Source organism: Linepithema humile, chromosome 8 (assembly GCF_040581485.1).
Source record: "Linepithema humile isolate Giens D197 chromosome 8, Lhum_UNIL_v1.0, whole genome shotgun sequence".
NCBI classification, from domain to species: Eukaryota; Metazoa; Arthropoda; class Insecta; order Hymenoptera; family Formicidae; genus Linepithema; species Linepithema humile.
In genome coordinates, this window is record NC_090135.1 from 938,173 (window position 1) to 963,475 (window position 25,303).

At 42.5% G+C, this 25,303-nt stretch overlaps 3 protein-coding genes and 1 pseudogene across 3 annotated transcripts; all 4 read left to right on the forward strand.

Moving 5' to 3' along the window:
- Positions 1 to 3,179: 3,179 nt before the first annotated feature.
- Positions 3,180 to 8,340, forward strand: LOC105667476 (uncharacterized). Its single transcript, XM_067360551.1, has 6 exons — positions 3,180 to 3,270; positions 3,340 to 3,489; positions 3,580 to 3,702; positions 3,782 to 3,991; positions 4,261 to 8,189; positions 8,269 to 8,340. Exons 1-6 carry the CDS (start codon positions 3,180 to 3,182, stop codon positions 8,338 to 8,340), a joined length of 4,575 nt encoding a protein of 1,524 aa, XP_067216652.1.
- Positions 8,341 to 9,137: 797 nt separating this feature from the next.
- Positions 9,138 to 15,526, forward strand: LOC137001411 (uncharacterized). The gene has a single exon (XM_067360184.1). It carries the CDS (start codon positions 12,346 to 12,348, stop codon positions 13,279 to 13,281), a length of 936 nt encoding a protein of 311 aa, XP_067216285.1. The 5' UTR covers positions 9,138 to 12,345; the 3' UTR covers positions 13,282 to 15,526.
- LOC137001524 (uncharacterized protein F54H12.2-like) lies at positions 13,928 to 15,265 on the forward strand. Its single transcript, XM_067360552.1, has one exon. It carries the CDS (start codon positions 13,928 to 13,930, stop codon positions 15,263 to 15,265), a length of 1,338 nt encoding a protein of 445 aa, XP_067216653.1.
- Positions 15,527 to 16,970: 1,444 nt separating the features above from the next.
- LOC137001412 (uncharacterized) lies at positions 16,971 to 19,876 on the forward strand (annotated as a pseudogene).
- Positions 19,877 to 25,303: the final 5,427 nt, after the last annotated feature.

Here is a 25,303-nt window from a genome sequence, read left to right on the forward strand (position 1 = left end):
TCGAGTAGTATGTTGGCAGGTATGGGCCGTCACAACAAACCCCCACCACCTACCCCGTCTAGGCCCCCCGCGGTGGGTCTGGCGCCAAAACATTCCCCCACTCCTCTCTGACGGGATGGGAAAAAAAGATGGCGGCTACGGGTAAACAAGATGGCGGATGTTGACAAGATGGCGGAAATTTTTATTTTTCCGAATTGAGAAAATCCAAACGGGGTTCGAACCTGGATCGCTGGATTTCTAGTCCTGGTCCTAGTCTGCTGGGCTACCTATAGATCTAATGAAATAAGTCGTAGGGTCGTATTTATGGCAGGCGCGGGATGACGTAAACTTTTTATTTTTTTCCGAATTGAGAAAATCCAAACCGGGTTCGAACCTGGATCGCTGGGTTTCTAGTCCTGGTCCTAGTCCGCATGGCTACCTATAGATCAAATGAAATAAGTCGTAGGGTCGTATTTATAGCTATGGGGCCTGGCAGGTATGGGGCATCAAAACAAACGACGTCACACAGTCGCCTCTAGTCCGTGAAGGGAAGGGACGTATTTATGGTGGAGCCGCGTCTACATGAGGTACCCTGGACTCTCAGGCAGGTATGGGACGTCAAAACAAACGACGTCACACAGTCGCCTCTAGTCCGTGAAGGGAAGGGTCGTATTTATGGCGGGGCCGCGTCTACACGAGGTACCCCGTACTCTCTGGCGGGTATGGGGCATCAAAACAAACGACGTCACACAGTCGCCTCGTGAAGGAGCGTATTTATGGTGGGGCCGCGTCTATATGAGGTACCCCGGACTCTCTGGCAGGTATGGGAAATGTAAACAAACATCGCCAAGGTGTCGAGCGGGGGATGATAGAACTACGACCTGTGAGCGGGCAAGTATGGGAGAACAAAAGAACGACGGAGTCAAACGGTGGATTCTGCTAGACCGATATTCGACGAGATGACGACTAAGGGGGTGCAAACGGTATAGAGCGTGCGCCGGTATAGCGAACAAAAGAACGCAGCGACGAATGATCGGACGACTTTTAGTCTGATATTCGGCATGCTGGTTAAGGTGGCAGCGATATCTCGTGAACGGAATGAGCCACCCCGCGGATTGAGCGCGCTGTAAGGATTGTCGAGTGCAGGAACATGCGAAAAGAGGAAGGAAACAAACACGAGAAATGGAATACAAAATCGTTTATTTGGAATTTTTCTTAAGAATACATAATTGAACTGACAAAATAAAGTTTATACATTTCATGATTTTCAATAGAATCAAATTTAATTATAAATGATAAAAGTATACATTAATGTATGAATTACAATTTTTGTTGAAATCTAATTATATGTACAATTTGATCGAAGTAAAGAGCAATTAATTCTAAAAATACAATTTCAAATTGATCGTCGAGAAATGTTAAATCTTTTAGTTGCGTACGTACATTAGTTTGTATTTCGCGACAATTAGATTTGAACGCGAGTTTTATAATATCGTTTTCGATATAACCCACGATAGGTAGTCTTATTTGTATTTCATTAATAAGATATTTAGCGCAATCATTGGCACTAGTGGTGATTATATTCAATCGATTCAAATTAGCGTTTACACATTCGAGTATATTTTCTAGTCCCAGAAAACTAGCTCTCTGCATTGCTATAGCGAGCGAATAAGTCCGGCGTTTCTTTGGAGCATGAATTTCTTCTTTAGTCGTGGTATTTTCCAAAGGTTGAACTTCTTGTCCGTTTTCTCGATATGTCAATAACAAAGCTCTTGCTCCATAAGCAGTGGTGAAATTTATAATTATCTTGTTGATAATAATCGAGTTTGCCGTAATACTATTTCCATTTAAGTAATCCGACATTTGCTTCATATTTTCTTGAAATTTTTGCCATTCCGCCATGTTGAAGCAAATACCATCGGCTCCCTTGGATGAAAATTTAACGAAAGGTTGAAAATCAAACTCGTCGCTGTTGATTGAAGTTTGCAGCCCAACATGAATTTTCTTCGTATAAGAAAAATTCAATCCATATGTTGTAGATAATAGCATGCAATTCTGCACAATTTTTTCGGTGATGTCGCATCTTGCTTCGGAAGTGTCGCTGCACTTTGTCGGTTTTTCGGATTTCACAATTTCCCGGCGTTTATCCATGACACTGATTTTTATACGCAGACGCAAAACGAAAACACGAAAACTGAAACTTGTTCGCTGTTGATCTTGCAGGTTCGAATGCTAGGAGACGAATGAGAAAAATGTTACAATTTTCCGCGTAATAGAAAATCGGAAAAACGGTGGGGGAAATTTGAACACAAACTTTTAAGCACTATGATTGGTCGCAAAGGCGAAGCATTGACAAATATTACTTTTCCGAATTTCCACGAAAATTCTACTAGATAAAAGAAAGTTTCGATTTTCATGTCACGACATGTTACGGAATAAATTTTCATGATTTTACAACGGAAAAATTTTTGCACTCTATTGTGGTTTTTACTACGTGATTGTTATATAGAGGATTATTCTTATTCAAACAACAGAATTTCCACCCGTTGCGTAGTATTTCTTAACAAGTTAAGCGTCGTCGGAATTTTTACTACGTGTTCAATACTATAGGATTATTCTTATCCCGATTCGATTATTTGTTATTTTTATTTTTTCCGAGGCGCCTCGCTCTCCTATCTTGAAGTACCGTTCGTTGAATAATAGGATTATCGTGAAAAGCACGAGCGAAACGTTGTACGACGAAAGGACCTGGACCGTTGTCCGGTTTCAAAGGAAGTGTAATAAAAATATTTGAAAACAAACAATGCTTTTTTCCCTAAATTTTCTCAAGGTGGGGAAAACTGGTATAAAACGGGAAGACGCTAAAAAATCGCACAGTTTCACATTTTCTCGCGCATTCGGGATCATAGCGATCTGTATTTCCGTCTTCGTGTGATTTCACCGCGTATCGAAGCCACGTTGAATTAAAAATGTCTAGTTTGCGGGAAATTATCGAATCGTGTTTGCGATTGACGCGTAGTTTAAACGGGCTCTGCATCGATAATTATTTATCGTCGTTATCCGACAACGACGATAATAATTATGTCGTATTCGCAAAGTTTGCGGGTGCGTGCCCTACCGCGGTGCTCGCGGTTTTATTCCGTTTGGGGCATTTCTCGATTTACCTCCAGCTTTTGATTATTGCCGGCGAAATAATCGAGATGAGACGTGTGTTTAACGACAACGAAGAAGAGGATGCGGGAGGCTATATCGCCGGCCTGCTGAATTACTATCGTGGTGCGGTAAAAAATGGTAAGTTTCTATTTTTTATTATGAATATTTAAAACAAAATTTAAAAAAATTAAAATCATTATTTTTTAGGAACGCTACAATGTCACGAGCCGAAAAAAGTCATGGTGGTGGAGGGTGTGGTGCGTAGCGAGCGTCAAAATTATGTCGAAGAGCGAGCTACTCAACGCCGCGGGGTAAAACGACGACGAGACGATACCTCGCCTGAGGCTGGACCTTCGTGTAAGTAATAGACCTTCGTAAAAGTAATTTATATGAAATAACAGCATTGATTTAATATTAGGAAATTTTTCAAAAAATTTAATGTTTTAGCTCGCGCGCAAATTATTCTTACGCCGGAGCTTGTCGATCTTGTGAGCAACGAATCGACGAGTCAGTCGGTTCCTCGCGAAGTGAGCTCGTTCGATGAGGAGGAAATATTCAGTCCTTTGTACAGTAAGTGATAAAAAAAGTTATCTTAGCAGAAGCATAAAATAACTAAAAAATTTGAAAAATTAATAACGTAAATTTTTAGATAACGACCGTCAACAGAGTGTAATATTACCCGAGGCTGACGACGAAGAGGAAGAGCAGGAGGAAGAGCAGGAGGAGGAGGAGGAAGAGGAAGAGCAGGAAGACGAAGAAGAAGAGCAGGAGGAGGAAGAGCAGGAAGAGGAATTACAGGAGAGGAATTATGAAGGAGAGGATAAACAAAGCCACGACGGATGGGGAATGGGTGACAGAAGTAAGAAAGATTGCAAATTTTTACAGTTGCTTTTATGCTCGAATTTTATTTTTTAAACATTAAAATTAAACATTAAAATTTTCACAGGATACAGTCCCCCTGTGATTTCTTACTCTCCCGATTACAATTATCAAACGAGGGTGTAAAATAAAAAAGAAGAAAATCTAGAGGTGAGCTGATTTAACACTTTTTCGATTTTTATTGCAAATAAAATTCGAGCATGAAGATATAAAATATAATATTTTATCAAATTTTTAATTAATTCGCTAATTTTTTAATTTTGACTTTTGCAGTTCAAACAGGTGACGGTAGAGAAGAAGAAGAGTCGGAGGAAACTCGGTCGGGCGTGGAATCGACTGGCGAAACCGACGAAAGAGCGCCGCAGGAAGAGGAAAGAACGGAGGAGGAGGAAACGAGGCGAGCGGAGGATATCGATGCAGCATCGGCGGCGGAAAGGAATAATAATCAGGTCGGCGATAATTTTAATTATATAGAATTAGTATCGGAAAACACGCGTAGATTTAGAAATTTCGGGATAGAGGGTAGAGAAGCTAGATTCCGTATACTTCCGTTTCCCGAGGGAGGAGGGGAGGTTTACACGCGATTGGAAAACGCGTTTCGCGAAATTCACTCTTACGCGATATTTTTATGCGTACCGGGAGATTATGTTGGATTGTCTTTCGACTCTCCGGCTCTTTCTCACGGCCCCGCTGGAATATCGTTCCGTCCGGCGAACGATTTGACTCCCGAGAACATTTGGAATCTCGTGAGTTTATTAGCTCAAAGTTCAGGGGGGTTAAACGTAGCGCAAGAGTTTAATATTCGCGTTTTTCGTATTACCCCTCCCACGGAACGTGGATATAACGCTCTAGATATTGTTGGTAAACGTTCGATTTTAACAATAAACAACAACGATAATCTGTGTTTTCCTCGCGCGCTCGTGACGGCACAGATTTATAACGAGCGTGGAAATGTGCGTACGGGCGAGTTGCATGCGAGATGGAACGCGGTGAGAAAACGAAATTCGTCGTTGCAACGCGAACTCGCCGTCGAGTTGACGAAAAAAGTCGGTATCGCGATTCCGGAAGTCGGCTGCGGAATTAGGGAAATTGAACATTTCCAACAATATTTAGCCGCGGAAAATGTCGCGATAATAGTTTACAATTCCGACACTTTTGGTCGCGGGGGTAAACCGTTATTCGACGGAACAGCGGTGCTAGCCTCTCTACATCGAGAACCTATATCTCGATTAAATATTTTATTTGTCGCCGAATCGCGTCATTATAGCGTGATTTTAAATTTAAGAGCCGCTGCTGGAAGTAGAGGGTATTGCATTCCGTGCAACGTAGCTTATCGCAGTGACGCGAAAGGGCATCGATGCTCTAATAAATGCCCGCGTTGTAACATGGTTCCAACTTGCGAGAGATTCGAACATGAGCGAATACGCTGCACGGAATGTAATCGCGAATTTTTTAATCGCGCGTGCCTCGAGCGTCATCGCGCGCAAAAATCGTACGACGGGCATTCGCTTCAAAGCGTTTGTAGCGTTATACGATTTTGCGGCGAGTGCGGTCGTGTAATCGAACGAAAGAAACAGCACGAATGCGGCGCGGCTTTCTGTTTCACGTGTCGTTCTCACCAACCGCTAAATCATTATTGCTGCATGATGCCGATCAATCGAGCTTCGAGTAGCATCGTGGGTCGCTCTTCGGAAGAGCATTTCGAAGATCAAAATGAGGATGAACACGAGTCGAAAACAGAAAACCGCTCCGCATTCGTGTTTTACGATTTCGAAACACGACAGGATGAAACGCTTCGAGGTACCGCTAATGTAAAAATTCACGTGCCCACTCTCTGCGTCGCGCAGCAGATTTGCGAATCGTGCGCGGAAATAGAAGATATGTCGGTGCGGTGTCGTTGGTGCGGTATTCGCGAATTTACATTTTGTCACGATCCTGTTAAAGAATTTGTAAATTTCGCGACGCGTCCGACGACATATTTTAAAAAAATAATTTGTATTGCTCATAACGCAAAATCGTTCGACGCGCAATTTATCCTCCGATATTTAGTAGAAAGCGGTATTTCGACAGAACCTCGTGTAATTTTGAGCGGTACTAAAATCATAGTACTAACGGTAGGAAATACGAAATTTATCGACAGTGTTAATTATATGCCGATGCGGTTATCCGAATTACCAAAGGCTTTCGGGCTGGCGAATACTTTGGATAAAGGCGTCTTTCCGCATTTATTTAACACGCTCGATAATCAATTCTATGTAGGACCGTTGCCGGGCGTCGAGTATTACTCTCCGGAAACTATGAATACGAAAGAACGCGAACAGTTTTTAGCATGGCACGACGAGTTAACCCGGGCGAATTATATTTTTGATTTTCAACTCGAGATATCGCGCTATTGTCGCAACGACGTGGATATTCTTAGACGAGCGTGCATGGCTTTTAGGAAAATTTTCCTGAGGCGCGGAAAAGTGTGCCCGTTCGAGGAATGTACAACAATCGCTTCCACGTGTATGAGGGTTTTTAGAAAAAACTTTCTGCGTGAAAGCGAGATTGGTATAATTCCACCGGGTGGGTACAGACACGCGAATACGCAATCGCGCAAAGCACTGCGTTGGCTGGTGTGGATGGAGCGAGAGCTCGGACATCCTATTATTCACGCAGGGCGTACCCGCGAATATCGCGTACTCGACGGCACACTCGTCGACGGATATTACGAATCGTTAGAAAACGGCGTAACGCGACATCACGTGTTTCAATTTCACGGATGTTTTTGGCACGGTTGCCCGTCGTGCTTTAGAATCAACCGCGACAGTAACCTCTCCGTAAACAGTGAACGTAGGGATACGATCGATTTGCGTTATGAGCATACAGTCGCAACGACATATCGTCTTAGAAAACGCGGATACACGGTGACGGAGAAATGGGAGTGCGATTTCGATCGTGCGATGGCTGTAAATAGCGTAATGCGGGAATATTTACAGCACCATCGAATGGTTGAAAACGAACCGCTCAATCCGCGCGATGCGTTTTACGGCGGCCGTACGGGGAATGTCGCGACTCGATATGAAATTACGGGTACAGAGAAGATACGATACATCGATGTATGTTCTCTGTATCCGTATGTTTTAAAAACGGGTACTTTTCCGATCGGACATCCCGCGGTGTATGTCGGGGAGGAATGTTCGGTGCTAATCGGAGAAGGTCCGAATTACAATTTCGACTCCGTCGAAGGCCTCGTACGTTGCAAAGTACTCGCACCGCGCGATCTCTTTCACCCCGTGTTACCGTATCGCGTACGCGGAAAATTGTTATTCGCGTTGTGCCGCAGTTGCTGCGAAACATTTTCACGCGAAGATTGTACACACAGGCCTTCCGAACGTGAATTTACGGGTACATGGGTATCGGGCGAATTGCGCAAAGCGCTTGAAAAAAGTTATTTCGTGTCGGAGGTTAGCGAGATTTGGCAGTACAACGCAACACGCTACGATCACGGTACGCGGCAAGGTGGGTTATTCGCCGAATATATTAATACATTTTTAAAATTAAAACAAGAAGCCAGCGGGTGGCCGAGTGAATGTACCGATGACGAGGCTAAAGAACGATATCTTCGCGATTACGAGGAAACCGAAGGTATCGTTCTCGAAAGTAACAATATCGCGAAAAATTCGGGATTACGTTCGGTCGCGAAGTTGTGTTTAAATTCTTTTTGGGGGAAATTCGGCCAACGACCCAACCTAACGAATACCGAAATCGTAAAAACTCAGCAACGATTAGCGAGTTTGCTCACAAGCCCCAAACATGAAATAACCGAAATACTGCCGGTAAACGAAGATGCGATGTATGTTTCATGGCGACTGCGGGAAGAGGCCGACGTTCCCTCGCCTCTTACCAACGTCGTTTTAGCGGCGTACACGACGGCACTAGCGCGATTAGTGTTGTATAAATATTTAGAACGCTTAGATCGACGCGTTTTATATTACGATACCGATTCTTGCATTTATGTAAGCAGCGATGATCCTTCCGAATACGAGCCGCGTACAGGTAATTTTTTGGGCGATATGACGAACGAACTCGAAAGCTATGGGTCCGGTAGTTACATCGAGGCGTTTGTATCCGGTGGCCCGAAATTTTATGCTTACGTTGTTCGCACACCGGAAGGACTCACGCACGAAGTTTGCAAAGTAAAGGGTATAACCCTAAACTTTGCAAACTCATGCTTAGTCAATTTTAATAGTATAAGAGAATTAATATTGCAAAAAGAGCGAGAGGGACGAGAAGAGGAAAGTGAAGAAGAAGAAGAAGAAGAAGGAAAGTCACATAGAACATCGATAAATCTACGTTTCAGAGCAATTCGGCGTACGGCTTTTCACGAGTTAATAACTCGCGACGAAGTGAAAGCTTGTACTCCCGTGCTATTGAAACGTAGATTTATCAATAGTCGTTGTTCCGTTCCTTACGGTTACGCGATTCGATAATTTTTACAGAATTGTTCTTTCGCTGTCGACGGTTAGCGTGTGTTTTCCGACTTTATATAAATAGCTTTAAGTAGATTTATAAATTTTTGTAAAAGTATAAATAAAAAATTTTTTTTATTTAATTTAAGAAAATATTGCTAGTTTTAAAATGTAAAATGTATAATTGTATAAAAACCATGTAAAAACTATGAAAAATTTAAGAAATAAAAACGAATATTTTTATTTTTCTCAAATCATGTACTTTTATTCGTAAAAATAAATGTTTTCTCGCATAATTTTTCTTAAAGATTTTTCTTCCTCCTAACTTACTTTCCCGTATAAAACCCTCATTTTTTCCGAGAAAAAAAAGCGTTTCATCGCGCGAAGTAGCGTTTCCACTCTTGGACGCTGGCGCGAGCAATTTCGGTGGTTGCGCTTGTCCAGCGTCTCCGCGGACCGAATCAGCTTGTTCGAGTCCGCGAGTTGTACGCTAGCGCGGTTGCGCTAGTCCAGCGTCTCCGCGGACCGAATCAGCTTGTTCGAGTCCGCGAGTTGTACGCTAGCGCGGTTGCGCTAGTCCAGCGTCTCCGCGGACCGAATCAGCTTGTTCGAGTCCGCGAGTTGTACGCTAGCGCGAGCAAGCGGTCGCCGCCGCCGCCGCCGCCGCCGCCGCCGTCAGTGGGGCAGTAAGCTTATCGCGTCATAGTGTTTCGCTGATTTTTTTCGTTTATGAAGGCGCGAGCGAACGGCGAAGAGTTCATTTCGCAAGATGGACATACGCTGGAAACATCCTTGGACGTCTATCGTCAGCGGTCCCACTGGATGCGGCAAAACGGTCTTTGTAAAAACTTTTCTCAAATATCTATCCGAAATGGCCGATGTTTCTTTCCAAAGAGTTTTATTTTATTACGCCGAATGGCAGGATGCTTATCGACAACTTCAATACGCGTTTGAGAAAAAAGAAAGGAACGCTGCGGGAAAAATAAAGAAAAATGCAATCGAGTTTCGCGAGGGGTTGCCACAAGCGCATGATTATTCCTACGATCCTCTCACACCAAAGTTGGTGATAATCGACGATCTTATGAGAGAATCATCCTCGTGCGACGTCATCGTGGATCTTTTTACAAAGGGTAGTCACCATAAGAATCTCAGCGTTATACTTATCACGCAAAATCTATTTCACCAGGGACGCTGTCAGCGCGACATATCGCTTAATACCAATTACATCGTCGTCTTCAAGAACCCGCGCGATCGCGCTCAAATTCGTCATCTCGCGCGACAGGTGTACCCCGATGACCCAAAGTTTCTAGAAGAAGCATACTTTGACGCAACCTCGCGCCCCCACGGATATTTATTACTCGATCTGAAACAATCGACTCCGGACAAATATCGATTTCGGACAAGCATCTTTCCCGACGATGCGTTGCGTTACGTCTACGTACCGCGCAGATCCAGCGTATAAAAAGTATGCACCATCGCTCGCGAGACGACAGTTGCGAGTGACTTTCTCACGATGAAAGTAGCGGCGTCGGACGGTGCAACGAAAACCGCTAGACGTTCGATCGGAAAGAGAAACGTTTGTCTTCTAGAGGCGCTGTGTCATCTGAACAAAAATCAACGCAGCTCCTTCCTGCGAACCGCGGACGAAAAATTTATTCGCTGTATTTGCGAATGCGTTTTCAACACGCTCAATGGTAACGTTGCGCTCGAACGACGCGAAAAAAATCGTCTGAGCAAATACAAAACGACGCTACGTCGTATCGCGTCAAAGCGCGGAAATTGGAAGAATAAAAGAAAGCTATTGGTACAACGAGGTGGATTCTTATCCTATATTATCGTTCCTCTATTAGAGGCCTTATTTTCGCGAATCATAGACAAGGTGACGGCTTAAAACACAAGAGAGAAAATAATATCGAGTGTTATGGAAAGAGCGAAAAAAATGGTTTTAATTTCTACGGAAAATCTCGAGAGAATGCAGCGTCAATTGCATCAACCGACTACCGACTACGGCGCACCGCTCGTGGAAAACACACCGGACGAAAGCGTTAATAATAATAATAATAATAATTATAATTCCGTACGAACACCCGGAACCGCTCTATCCAGACTCGATGCGGAGATGAGTCGAATTCTTAATTCGCCCTATCCGAACGACGAAGCCGAGAGATGGAAGATGTACAAAGAGGCTCTTTGGCGATATCTTCACTTTGTACGAGTAGCACACGGACGACGAAATCAAGACGCGCGTAACGCCGAGGAAGAAGAAGAGGAAGAAGACGCGATGGACACTCGCGAAGAAGAAGTACCGCCGAGCGATCTCTCATTCGCTCCGGGCTCTAGTCGTGCGAGAAGCCTCCCGAAAGAACACGACGCGAGTCTCGGGGTGATGAAAAGCGTCGAAAGAATAGTGGAAAGCGTACCGAAATCTTACCGTGCCGAAGCTCGCTTACTGACGAAACGCTTGCTCGATAAAGCATCGTCGACTAGAATTAACTGGGACGAGTACGGAGTCGTGACCATAGACGGTAACGTCGTAAAAGATTCAAATATCTCAGACCTGATAAACGAGGCGATGCGCGATAGAAAAACCGTGAAAGCCGCGGGAAGAGTTCAGTTCGCGCGATTACTTCACGACTTGAACATTCCCTCCGCACTAGTGAGAAATAAAAAATTATTAACAGCCGGTTCTTCGCAAAATATCGCGAAACTTACCGGTCCTGCGGCGAGTTCCACTCCTCAGAGAAACACGGATTCTCCACCAGCGAGACGCCTGTTCGAATGGAGTAAATTGGAATGATGGCTCTTGAAAAATTGTACTACGATCCCGCGCATTATGCCGGCTATTCGGCTGTCGATAATCTGTTTCGCGCGGCGAATTTGCCCCGTAACAATGTCGAGCGATGGCTCGAAGCGCAAGACGCCTACACGCTGCATCGACCATTGCGACGGAAATTTCCGCGAATGCATTACAACGTAACGAATATCGACGATCTGTGGGAGGCAGATTTGATCGAACTCCGAAATCTCAAAAGTTACAACGAGGGATATTCGTATTTACTCGTGATTATCGATGTACTTAGTAAATACGTCTGGGTAGAACCATTGCGCGACAAAACGAGTAATTCCGTAATGAGAGCTTTTCAGAACGTGCTCTCGAGAAGTAACGGACGCGCGCCCGTATACCTACAAACGGACAAGGGTAAAGAATTTGTCGGGCGATCGCTACAAAAGTTTTTGGAAGAAAATGACATTCGTTTTCGCGTAGCCCGCAATCCGGATGTCAAAGCAGCCATCGTCGAGCGCTTCAACAGAACGTTGAAAGAACGAATGTGGCGTTATTTTACGCATAAAAATACACGACGCTACATCGATGTTTTGCAGAATATCGTAAACGCCTATAATCACACCCGTCATTCGAGCACCAGAATGCAACCGTATGCTGTTACGAGAGAAAATGCGCGTATCGCGTGTGAAAATATAACGCGCCGATGGAGGAGCAACGGCGAAGCGAACGAAAAACGCCGAAAGGCTAAATACCACGTCGGTGATCACGTTCGTATCAGTAGAGCAAAGGTCGTCTTCGAGAAAGGATACGAGGCGCGGTGGAGTGAGGAGATATTTCGAATTCATCGCATACTCGATTGGCGAAAACCACGTGTGTACGAGCTGAGCGATTTAGCGGGAGAAGTCATAGACGGTATTTTTTACGAACAAGAATTGGCTCGGGTTGAGAAAAACTTGCAGGAGGAGGAGTTTATCGTCGACCGTGTGATAAGAAGCCGGGGTCGCGGTAATAATAAGCAGGTGCTGGTTAGCTGGCGTGGTTATCCCAGTAAGTTTGATTCTTGGATCCCTGCTTCGAGTTTAACCCCGCTTGTTCAAAATGAGGACGGATCAATTTCTCTTGATTCTTCCCAGCAATAGCAGTATGCGTTATTTTCCGCACAATGCAACCACTTCCTTCACCACGGAATTACCTCAACCTATACACTTACACGGCGAATGGGAAGTCGCGCTTAACGAGATCCAATTTCCCACTACTTTTTTACACATAAACCACGTTGAAAATGTCATTAGATTCGTCGATATTGAAAATGGACACGAGACGAGGAAAAACGGGGCGCCGTTAACGTCGACGGAAGGCGTAATACCGAATGGTATTTACAAAAATATCGAGGAACTTATCTCCGCTATTAATTCGTCTTGCAAAGATGCGAATTCGCATATTAACTTGAAACTAGAAGACGCTAGCGGCGGTAAAATCTTGTTCAACATTACATGCGATGAAAATAAATGCAATCTGATTCATCATATGAACGTTTCCGATAATCTACTACGAATACTCGGCTGCGGCGGGGCCATACCAACGCCTAACAATCGCCTACAAACCACACATTATACCACGCTCACTGCGACTAAACCTAATTCCAAAGATATTTTTACAGCGCCTTTTATTAAACTCGGGTTTAAAACGGAACAAGGAGTGCGCGCTGGAAGTTTCTATACCGTCGAACCGCACGGATTGCTGCGCGGTATTCCCGATAAACTCTTTGTTTATTGCGATATTTGCGAACCTTATATAACCGGCGATGTGCAAACTCCACTTCTTCGAATAGTACCGGTCGAGCTGCAACATTACGGACATTATTACGCGTACGGCGCGAATCAAGTGAAACATTTCTCCGTCCCGCATTATATCCCATTACGACAAACGTATTTCCGCAGGATTGAAATAGATATAAAAGATCAATTCGGAAAAAGAATACCATTCCAATCGGGAACGCTAACGGTGACGTTGCACTTTAGACGTTTCCAGTAAGAAAAAATCAGTCGGAAAAGCCGCTCGCTATGGCTAGACCGGAGGACCACGAATATTACGATAGCGGAGGTAGGAGCGGAGGAATCACGAGGGTTTTCGTCGGAGCACCCTATCAACGAGGACACGGAATCGGTAGTTTTCTCGGAGGATTATTCAGGAGGGTGCTTCCTTATCTGAGTAAAGGTGTACGAGCGGTTGGTAAAGAAGCTTTACGAGCCGGCGTTAACGTGATGGAGGATGTCGAAAATAATACGCCGTTCAAGGAGGCGGTCAAATCTCGTCTCAAGGAATCGAGCGGAAATCTCAAAAGAAAAGCCAAAGAAAAAATAACTAGCTTGATGAAGGGAACAGGTTATAAAGTATCCGCGAAAACAGCTGCGCTTCAGTTTCCTTTCTTCAGTCACGTAAGACGCAACGCTGCTTCTAAGCGCCGTCGTCGTCAGACGAACAAAAAGAAATCGTCGAAGAATAGCAACGCGCGAAGAAAAATCACGAACAAAAAAAGGGCAACGAAGAAAATACGCACGGCAGGTAGAAAGACCAACAACAAAAAAAAGCCATCCACAGGACGCTGCCGTCGAGTCAAGAAACGCAGTGTAGCCGACATATTCTCTTAATCGACGTGTGAATTAGGAATTTACGGAGCATGTCCTTTCTTCATACACATTCAAACGAGTGCTTAAAGAGTGAACTCGATCTCTTTTCTTTACCGTCTACACAAACCAGCATCGAGAGATCGCAATGGATTTATTACAAACCCGTAACGTCGCTCGCGGACGACGCGCCTATAGAATTCGTCATACCCGGCCATGGGGAAGATTATCTAGATCTCACACACACCATGTTGAGTCTTCGCGTACGCGTAGAATCTTCCCCCCTAGCAGGAGGCGGTACCGCCGCTGGCACCCCCGAGTTCAAAGTAGGCCCTGTAAATCATTTACTGCATTCCATGTTCAACCAAATCGACATATATTTCAATCAAAAACTCGTGTCACCTCCAAACAACGCTTACGCGTATCGGGCTTACATCGAGGCGTTATTAAATTATTCTTCACCCGCAAAAAACTCCCATCTGACCTCCTGCTTGTGGGACGCGGATACCCCGGGCTTAATGGACGCTCTCCTAGAGTCGCAAGCCACGAATCAGGCACTCGTGAGACGCTCGCGTTACATTCGAGACGGACAGGCGTTAGATCTCATAGGGCATCTTCACTGCGACGTTTTCAATCAGGATAAATTCCTAATCAACGGGGTGGAAGTTAGAATGAGGCTCGTTCGCTCGAAAGATTCGTTTTGCCTCATGGAATCTAATTCGGTGTCAAAAATACGTCTTCTAGACGCTAGTCTGCTCGTTAAAAGAGCAAAGATAAGCCCCGGTGTGTTACTCTCGCACGCGAGAATGTTGAGTAAAACCACCGTCAAATATCCTCTCACAAAAGTCGAGGTTAAAACATTTACGATTCACGCCGGACTCGTAGGAGAATCGATAGATAATGTAATACTCGGACAACTGCCGAAACGTGTAATAGTCGGCTTTGTCGATAACAGAGCGTTTAATGGCGATAGAAAATTGAATCCGTTTAATTTCAAAAACTACGGTATAAATTTCTTTTCTCTGTATGCCGATGGTATGCAAATTCCCAGTAGGCCGTTACAACCGAACTTCTCGAAAGACGAAAAGCTTTACGTCGAAGCCTACCACACGCTCTTCTCGGGAACCGGCATTCACTTCTTGAACGAGGGAAATTCTATAAGTAGAGAGGATTATGCCCAGGGCTACACTCTTTTCGCTTTTGATCTTACCCCCGACTTGTCCGCTCATTGCGCCGGACATTGGAATCTCGCGAAACATGGTAGTTTGCGATTAGAAGTGAAATTTGATAAGGCGCTTACCACGACCGTTAATTGTATCGTTTATGCTGAGTTCGACAATATTCTAGAAATAGACTCCTCTCGACAAGTTATCGTCGATTTTGGCGGTTAGGTTTTTATAACGTCAAATCCCCCACCTCTACTACTACTACTACGTACATTTTTCCCTAACGTCTGTTTTCTTAAATGACGTGTAAAGCAACGGAAAGAGATTCAGTTTTGTTCGAGATGCGAACGGCGTCGCTTCGTTTGAAAAGAAAGAGCGAGTACTTGGACATAACCATGGATATAGTCATCGATATACAGGGTTTCCGCGATGCCGACGAGAAGTTTATTCCGAAAGAAGTGGCTGTTGTCGCGCTTAACTCCGCAATCATCGGACACTGGATTATGACGCCTCCCTATCCCTTTGACGATTTACCTGAAAAATCGAGACGAGAAAACAACTGGCTTTCGCGAAATTATCACGGAATCGAGTGGTTCGATGGCGAAACCGATCTTAAATGTTTCGTAATACAACTGCGAGAAATAACACGTCGAGTGCGCTACATCTATAGCAGGGGGCAAGAAAAGGCCCGCTATCTGAGACGTCTACTTTCCAGAAACGTATATAATTTAGAAGGAATTTCTCCGGCGTTTAAAAATTTGCCGGAAGACAAAGAGAGCGGACATCGGTGCTCTCACCACGGTTTTCGATTTTGCTCTACAGACAAATTTCTTTGCGCGTTACGCAACGCCGGCAAATTGAAACGTTGGATAGGCGCTCAAAACACCAGCAGTGAGTGTAGCATCGTTTCGAGCTGCGATGATCTTTCTCGTGAAAATTGGAGCATAAGCGAAAAAGCTGACAGCGGCGTTTTTATGAAAAAGAATAAAAATCTCGATATAATTCGCAATATCGAGGCGTGGCGTACGGAAAAAAAAGAAGAAGAAGAAGAAGAAGACAAGAATCAATCACGTAATTACATTGCAAAAGATATATCGTGTGTGAAGAAAGAAGAATATCCTACCGATAGCAACGCTCAACAAACCATCTCCGCACAATCATTCGAGAACGTCTACTCTACGCGTAAGGAGATAAACCCCTGCGACTCTACTATACAAATAATTCCTCGCGCACGAGCACCGTCTTGTTACGCGACAAATGAATTCGTTGGAAATCTTACACGCGTTGCGTCGTCTCAATGTCAGATATGTGGGAGTCTATCCTGCCGACAGACTACCGAGGGTGTGGACGAGGTCGACAGCCATTGTCGCTAATACAGACGAGCATGATCGCCCCGGAAGACACTGGGTCGCCTTCTACATCGACGAGCACGGTACCGGCACATATTTCGATAGTTACGGAATCCCGCCACACTCGGATCAACGATTTCATCTGCGACTTCGACGAAATTCCACCATGTATCGATGGAACACCGTGCAGCTACAAGGATTTTTTTCGCAAACATGCGGCCAATATTGTTGCGTGTTTCTTTACTATTTGTCTCTTGGTTACAACCTTGAGCAATTTCTTCGTCTTTTCACCGATGATTATAACCAAAACGACAGACTGATAGTATGCTTATATCGCAAAATTTTTCATTGTAAAAAAAATGAGCAAACGAAAGTACGTACAAGTACTTGTTGTAATATTCAACAATGTATTTTTAAAAATTTCAAATAAAACATTTTATTTTATATATTTAACATTTCTCGATGCATGCTTTGAAATAATATTTGTAATTCATACATTAATGTATACTTTTATCATTTATAATTAAATTTGATTCTATTGAAAATCATAAAATGTATAAACTTTATTTTGTCAGTTCAATTATGTATTCTTAAGAAAAAATTCCAAATAAACGATTTTGTATTCCATTTCTCGTGTTTGTTTCCTTCCTCTTTTCGCATGTTCCTGCACTCGACAATCCTTACAGCGCGCTCAATCCGCGGGGTGGCTCATTCCGTTCACGAGATATCGCTGCCACCTTAACCAGCATGCCGAATATCAGACTAAAAGTCGTCCGATCATTCGTCGCTGCGTTCTTTTGTTCGCTATACCGGCGCACGCTCTATACCGTTTGCACCCCCTTAGCCGTCATCTCGTCGAATATCGGTCTAGCAGAATCCACCGTTTGACTCCGTCGTTCTTTTGTTCTCCCATACTTGCCCGCTCACAGGTCGTAGTTCTATCATCCCCCGCTCGACACCTTGGCGATGTTTGTTTACATTTCCCATACCTGCCAGAGAGTCCGGGGTACCTCATATAGACGCGGCCCCACCATAAATACGCTCCTTCACGAGGCGACTGTGTGACGTCGTTTGTTTTGACGCCCCATACCTGCCAGAGAGTCCGGGGTACCTCATGTAGACGCGGCCCCACCATAAATACGACCCTTCGCGAGGCGACTGTGTGACGTCGTTTGTTTTGACGTCCCATACCTGCCAGAGAGTCCGAGGTACCTCATGTAGACGCGGCTCCACCATAAATACGTCCCTTCCCTTCACGGACTAGAGGCGACTCTGTGACGTCGTTTGTTTTGATGTCCCATACCTGCCTGAGAGTCCGGGGTACCTCATGTAGACGCGGCTCCACCATAAATACGTCCCTTCCCTTCACGGACTAGAGGCGACTGTGTGACGTCGTTTGTTTTGATACCCCATACCTGCCAGGTCCCATACCTGCCAGGCCCCATAGCTATAAATACGACCCTACGACTTATTTCATTTGATCTATAGGTAGCCATGCGGACTAGGACCAGGACTAGAAACCCAGCGATCCAGGTTCGAACCCGGTTTGGATTTTCTCAATTCGGAAAAAAATAAAAAGTTTACGTCATCCCGCGCCTGCCATAAATACGACCCTACGACTTATTTCATTAGATCTATAGGTAGCCCAGCAGACTAGGACCAGGACTAGAAATCCAGCGATCCAGGTTCGAACCCCGTTTGGATTTTCTCAATTCGAAAAAATAAAAATTTCCGCCATCTTGTCAACATCCGTCATCTTGTTTACCCGTAGCCGCCATCTTTTTTTCCCATCCCGTCAGAGAGGAGTGGGGGAATGTTTTGGCGCCAGACCCACCGCGGGGGGCCTAGACGGGGTAGGTGGTGGGGGTTTGTTGTGACGGCCCATACCTGCCAACATACTACTTACTCGATATAAGTATAAAATCTTCCTTTTGTAAAGCCTGCACTTTTTGGGAAAAACGAAGCAATACTGTAGAATACGAAGAGTGGTTACAATCTCATGCAGATGAATGCACGGCAAATCATGAAGGCTCCTCTGGCAAAATGGAAGTCGAGGGAATTCGCGAAATGTTTCTAAGATCCGAAGATCTTCACAATGTTCGATATATAAATTATATTGGAGACGGTGACAGCAAAACTTACAAAGCAATCGTCGATTCGGTTCCGTATCCTGTTACAAAAAAAGAGTGCATTAACCACGTACAAAAAAGAATGGGCCCAAGGTTACGTAAATGTAAAAAAGAAAATAAAGGACTAGGAGGTAAAGGAAAACTTACAGCGAAATTAATTGATGATTTAAGTACTTTTTACGGACTAGCTATTCGCAGACATCAAAATTCTGTGGATGAAATGTATAAAGCGATTTGGAGTACTCTGTATCACAAGAGTTCATCTGACGACAATCCGAAACATGATTATTGCCCGGAGGGGCCAAATTCTTGGTGCACTTAGCAGCGAGCAAAAGCTGTACGACAAAGCGATTATACACACAAAACACCGCTTCCTGATGTAGTCATTGATGCAATCACTCCCATTTATAAAGATTTGAGTGATAAAAGGTTACTTGAAAAATGCTTGGGAGGTTTTACTCAAAATAATAATGAGAGTTTTAACAACATGATTTGGAGCATCGATCCAAAAACAACATCAAGTGGAGGTATAGTCGTAGAAATCGCTGCAAGCATTGCTGTTTGTATTTTTAATGATGGATACACCGATGTATTAAAAATAATGGAGCTGCTGGGAATTAGAATTGGACTGTCAGCATCACAATTTCGCGACTACAAGGACGATCAACGGCTTTCACTTGCAGACCTCCGAACGCAAGCGGCGACGCGTGAGGAAAGATTGCGAAGAAAGCAAAGCAGAAACGAAGCCGAAGAACTAGCTATTGCTTCAGAAGGCACTTCATATGCACCCGGATTGGACGCACTTTGGTTTGTTACAAAATTTTATCGTTTTATATGAACCAATTAGTTGTAAAACTTTAAACGCGTTTTTCTCGAAACCACGTTTTCGTAACTGGGCGCTCTCATATCTCGGCCAATTTTTATCCGAATAACTTGAAATTTGGACAGAATGTTTACAACAAAATTGTCTTCAGTTGCACGTACGGATTTTTCAATCGGATTATTAGTTTTTGAAAAACAATTAAAGAAGTAACAAATTTTTGTTAAAAAATCGAAAACTTTTCTTTAAACAGTGCCATTTTGTCAAAAATTATTTTATCAAAAAATCCGTACGTGCAACTGAAACTACATTCATATACTTTAAATCACAATTTAAAAAATTTATTTCAGAGCTCCCGTTCAGATGCAGCACGAGCGCCCGTGCACTTATGTTTTTTCAGACGAGGTGCACATCAATCACCATAATTATTATAAATATAAATATTATTTTATGAAATTTTTTTTCTAACATAATATAAGTATGTACTTTTAACATATATAGTTTATAAATTAAACAAACTATTAGATAATAAAAAAAAAATTCACGAAAATAGCCTTTTTTTTCGGCCGTCACCCTGGTGTTCCCCCTTAATCAATTAATTAATATATACATATACACATATATTCAATAAATAGTTATCTTTATTTTGTATTTTATATGATAATGACTGAAATAATGGAAGTATATATCATTTCAGTTATATAAAATACAAAATAAAGATAACTATATTCAATATGTATATGTATGTATTCAATAATTAATTAACTTATTTATTTATTTTGTATTAATTACATAAGAATAAATTTAGGAAAAGCATATAACATATTTTTCCAATTAGATATATAGTATTATACATACATTTTTCAAATAAAATATTTTATCATATCTAACTTATATCTATTAGACACCTTGTATAAGTCTATTTTGTCTCGTATGTACATCATTCAGCCATACGCTAGAATTTTAATTGCGAGAAAAAAGGTTAAATGACCTTATAAATTATCTGATAAAATATAAACAGACCACACGTGCAGTAAATTGCTAACTAAAATAAATACGTATTTCTTCAAATCTGTCAGCTCACGATAGATCGCCTATGACAATATTTCTTAAAATCTGCCAGTTCACGAATAAATCGTCTTTGGCTCTCTTTTTTCTAAACGGTCAGCTGACGTTAGATCGCCTCTGACAATATTTATTAAAAATTGTTAGCTCACAATAGATCGCCTCTGACAATATTTCATACAATTTGCCAGTTCACGAATAAATCGCCTTTAGCTCTCTTTTGTCTAAACTGTCAGCTGACGTTAGATCGCCTCTGGCTATATTTATTAAAAATTGTCAGCTCACGATAGATCGCCTCTGACAATATTTCTTACAATTTGCCAGTTCACGAATAAATCACCTTTAGCTTTTTTTGTTCTAAACTGTCAGCTGACGTTAGATCGCCTCTGACTATATTTCTTACAATTTGCCAGTTCACAAATAAATCGCCTTTAGCTGTCTTTTTTCTAAACGGTCAGCTGACGTTAGATCGCCTCTGACTATATTTATTAAAAATTGTTAGCTGACGTTAGATCGCCTCTGGCTTGTCTTATTCTATATTGCCAGTCCACGAGGAAACCGCCTCTGGCTTGAAAACAAGAATAAGTATTTTCTAATGCCAGTCCACGAGAAAACCGCCTCTGGCTTGTCTTATTCTATATTGCCAGTCCACGAGGAAACCGCCTCTGGCTTGAAAACAAGAATAAGTATTTTCTAATGCCAGTCCACGAGAAAACCGTCTCTGGCTTGAAGACAAGAATAAGAATTTTCTTCTAATGCCAGTCCACGAGAAAACCGCCTCTGGTTTGTCTTATTCTATATTGCCAGTCCACGAGGAAATCGCTTCTGGCTTGAAGACAAGAATAAGAATTTTCTAATGCCAGTCCACGAGAAAACCGCCTCTGGCTTGAAGACAAGAATAAGAATTTTCTAATGCCAGTCCACGAGAAAACCGCCTCTGGCTTGAAGACAAGAATAAGAATTTTCTAATGCCAGTCCACGAGAAAACCGCCTCTGGCTTGTCTTATTCTTTATTGTAAGATACTTTTATTACGTCATATGCTCTATGCATATATATAATGTATATTATATGCTCCATATTATCTATATTCATATCAAAATATCTTTCTAAGAAATTGACATCATTTTGTATACTTTTTTTACAATAAATGTATGATATATGCCATATTTTTTATTTCTAAAGCATGAAATATAAAGATATTTTTATTTTTTTGTCTATTATTTGTAAAATAATCTTGATAAAAGAAACAACATTAATTTTGCGACTTGCAATAATCTGTTTTATTATATGCTCTTTTTAAATACTTACAATTAGCCTTATTTTATGTGATTAACTTGGTATTTAAAATACGTATCAAAATCGAAAATGTATTTGTATTACAGTAGAAACGAAACATTCTTGTCTTACAACAGAGAGAAATGGCAAAATATAATATTGTCTAAAGTACAGTCTAATAAAAACTGTTAAAATTGAACATTTTATAAAACCACTGTGATTCATGAAAAATTAGAACTATTATTTAAAAAATATAAACATATTTTGACTGTGTGTTTTAAACTGCACCACACATTCAAAATTCACAGAATAAAATTATTTCTGCAAAGTTGTGTATAATGTCAGTGGAAGAGTGATTTATTTGTTATTACATATACATGATATTTTACCATTCCTCTCTGGTGTAAGACTACAATGTTTTTTTCTACTGAACTAGAAATTAATTTTACATTTTGATGTGTATTTTAGATACCAAGGTAAACGCATAAAATAAGGCTAATTGTCAGTATTTAAAAGAAGTATATATTGAAACAGATTATTGCAAGTCACAAAATTAATGTTTTTTTTATCCAAATTTTTTTACAAGTGATACATACAAGAAACTAAAAATACCTTTATATTTCATGCTTTATAAATAAGTTATATGACATATACATTTATTATAAAAATATATACAATATACAAAATAATATTAACTTTTTACATAGATACTTTGATGTGAATATACATAATATGGAGCACATAATATATATAATATAAACACATAAAACACATGAATAAAAGTATTTTACAGAAATTAGAATATAAATGTATGTAACTAAATAATATAAATATTTGCAAAAATGTTGCAAAATTTATGTATAATACATACACTTTTTTATCCTTCAGAGTGCCTTCAACCCATTTTTTTCAGCCGGGTTTTGTAGCACATAACACAAACACACACACACACGCACAACTAACACACATACCTAACCTAAAAGATTCTGTATATGACAGATAGCACTGAGAACTGTATAGCGCCTCTATCCCAAAATCGCGGAATAATCGAAAAGTATGGCATTTTGAAAATAAGTCTCTAAGCTCTATTTTTTTGGTTTTCCATTATTGTTTCATACGCTCTTCTTCGGCACACACTCTTGTTTTGCAGATTGAAGCAGTATAATTTTGATATAAAAGATATAATTTTTTGAGGTGACATTGTCGATAAATTTTCAAAAATTTTTTTTATTTTTTGGTTTAAATTTCACTATCCACCGAAAGATTAGCATGTGCACTTTACTTACACCAAAGGATTTGTAATTCTATTAAAGCAATAAAAAATGCCATACTTTCCAGAAAATTAGAAGTTCGGTCGGTAACAATATGACTTCAGCATCCTCTTAAGAGATATAAATAATATATATCTATTATAATCATAATTAATTAAATAGAACTAGTATCTGAACATATTGCAACGTGAACTAGCCTCTGAATCACGCCAGATCCGAGGGAGCACGCCCAATGGAAATCGGTAACTCGCGGGATCGGCAATAAATGCTCGATTCGGTAACTTACGGTATCGGAAACAGATGCTTGATTCGGTAACTCGCGGTACTCCACGCTCGTCGGGAGCAAGGTAACTCGCGAAATCGGACGGTAGCAATCGGTATCTTCCTAAAAGACGGTAACGGTAGGACGGTACGGTAACTAAACGAACGGTAAACGAAACGGCAACGAGAAGAGACTGTCGGCGCTTAATTCTCGCAAGACGGAGAGACTGTTACGCGATATCCGGAGCCGGCTGGATATGCGGTAATTGAGCGTAATTAAGCGCTCACGGTATCAAAACTACGGTTAATGGTGTGAGAAACACTACATATAAAACAAACTCACGCTACCAGCCATCACCGGACGGAACTCTACGGCTACCCGAGAGGCGGCTTACAATGAGTGGACGTCTTCGGCGTCTTCGGTGTCGTCGGGCTGAGTCCTGGATGTCGTCCTCGCGCACTTGCGGCACACCGAACAGTGGCTCTTCTCGGCTCTGCATGTAGGTTCTTTCCAAATCCGCGTCGCCTTCCTGCGCATCCTGCTGATTTTCCGAAAAGGGGGGCCCCTGAGAACCGCCCACAGTTCATGCAGGGCGCCCCCCCCCCCCCGCTCTCTGTGGTTTCCTCAAATCCTTTGGCCGATAATGTATTGATGAGTCGATGTTCCCGGAAGAGACTGGTTAGGCTGGCCGGGCCATACTCCGGTCCTTCTGGGTGCAGCATCTTCGGAGCCCTTGAAGCCGTCTGCAGCCGGGCGAGGTCCGCTGCTGCGTGTCTCTGCGCTTCTTTGATTCTGTGGTTAAAACCAGAGCGGAGTTAGATAGGGCTTGGATGGCGGAGGCGACGGAATCGCGGTACCTGACCTTTTGCTGTGGGGTCACGAACGCGTGACACCCGTCGATGATCCCCCGGCGTCCGGTCTTCATGGCGATGCTGCATCTTCGCCCTGAGGCACAAAACACGCAACGCCGCCCGCACGGGGTCTCGCCTTACAACTTAAACGATATTAACAATATAAAAACGGGAATGACAATATAGACAACGCGCAAAGATTGTGGAGTCTCGCGGGTTGCTCTCTCCACGCGAGGAGCAACACCAGGACTCCTTGCTCCCTCGGTCGGGCTATCGCCCTTGTGACGGCGCTCGAAAAGCGTCACGTCACAATATATACATAAAAAGAGAGAGAGAACAACTCAATCCGAGTCAGAGATCAAATTGTCTATTGCTCTTTTCCTGTCTAGAGCCTGAAGTTCGCGTTCGTCCGCTTCTTTTCTAGACATGACTACACTACAAAATCTGGAAAAAGCTTTCCATTTCTCTACATCTTCTAAGATAGCCACTACAACAGAGGGCAGATCTAGCCTGTCGCCTATGACATTCTTTAAAATATTCCGCTCCTCGTTCCAGGCTTCGCAAAATTCTAGCGTATGTTGCGCGTTGTCATTAGATGAGAAGCATTGCAGACATAACGGCGTTTCAATCTTATTTATTTTACACAAAAATTCATTCAGACAACCGTGATCTGTAAAGATTTGGGCCATATGAAAGTTGACCCAACCGTGGTTTCTACTTGTCCAATCCATGAGGACCGGTCCGATCGCATTGCGCACACGTAAGTCCGGTTGGTCATCGCGCATTTCCAACAAATCCTGTCTCCAACTACGCATCGCATCAATTTTAGCGTTCATCCGCATAATTTCCCCAGACCTAGGGGAAATTTCATTCCCTTCGTACTTAGCTTCCCTTAATCGCTGAAAAACTATCACCAACCTATCAGCCGTATATTCCAGAGGCGGTGTACCCGAGAGAACCATGGCCGCCGTGTACGAAACTGTACGGTATGTACAGCAAACCCTTTGAGTTATCTTACGCATTAATTTTTCCACTAGAGACCTCGCAGTTCGATTTTCGCGAAATAAAGTGTATCAGACTGCGCCATACAAGATAATAGAGAGAACCATATTTAGATATAATCTACGTTTTTTTTCTCCCGGACCCCTACAATTTGGCATAATTCTCCACAGAATTCTCACAACTTTATCCACTTTTAAGGAAATTTGACGAAAGTGGTGTGTGAAGCTCTACTCGCTAT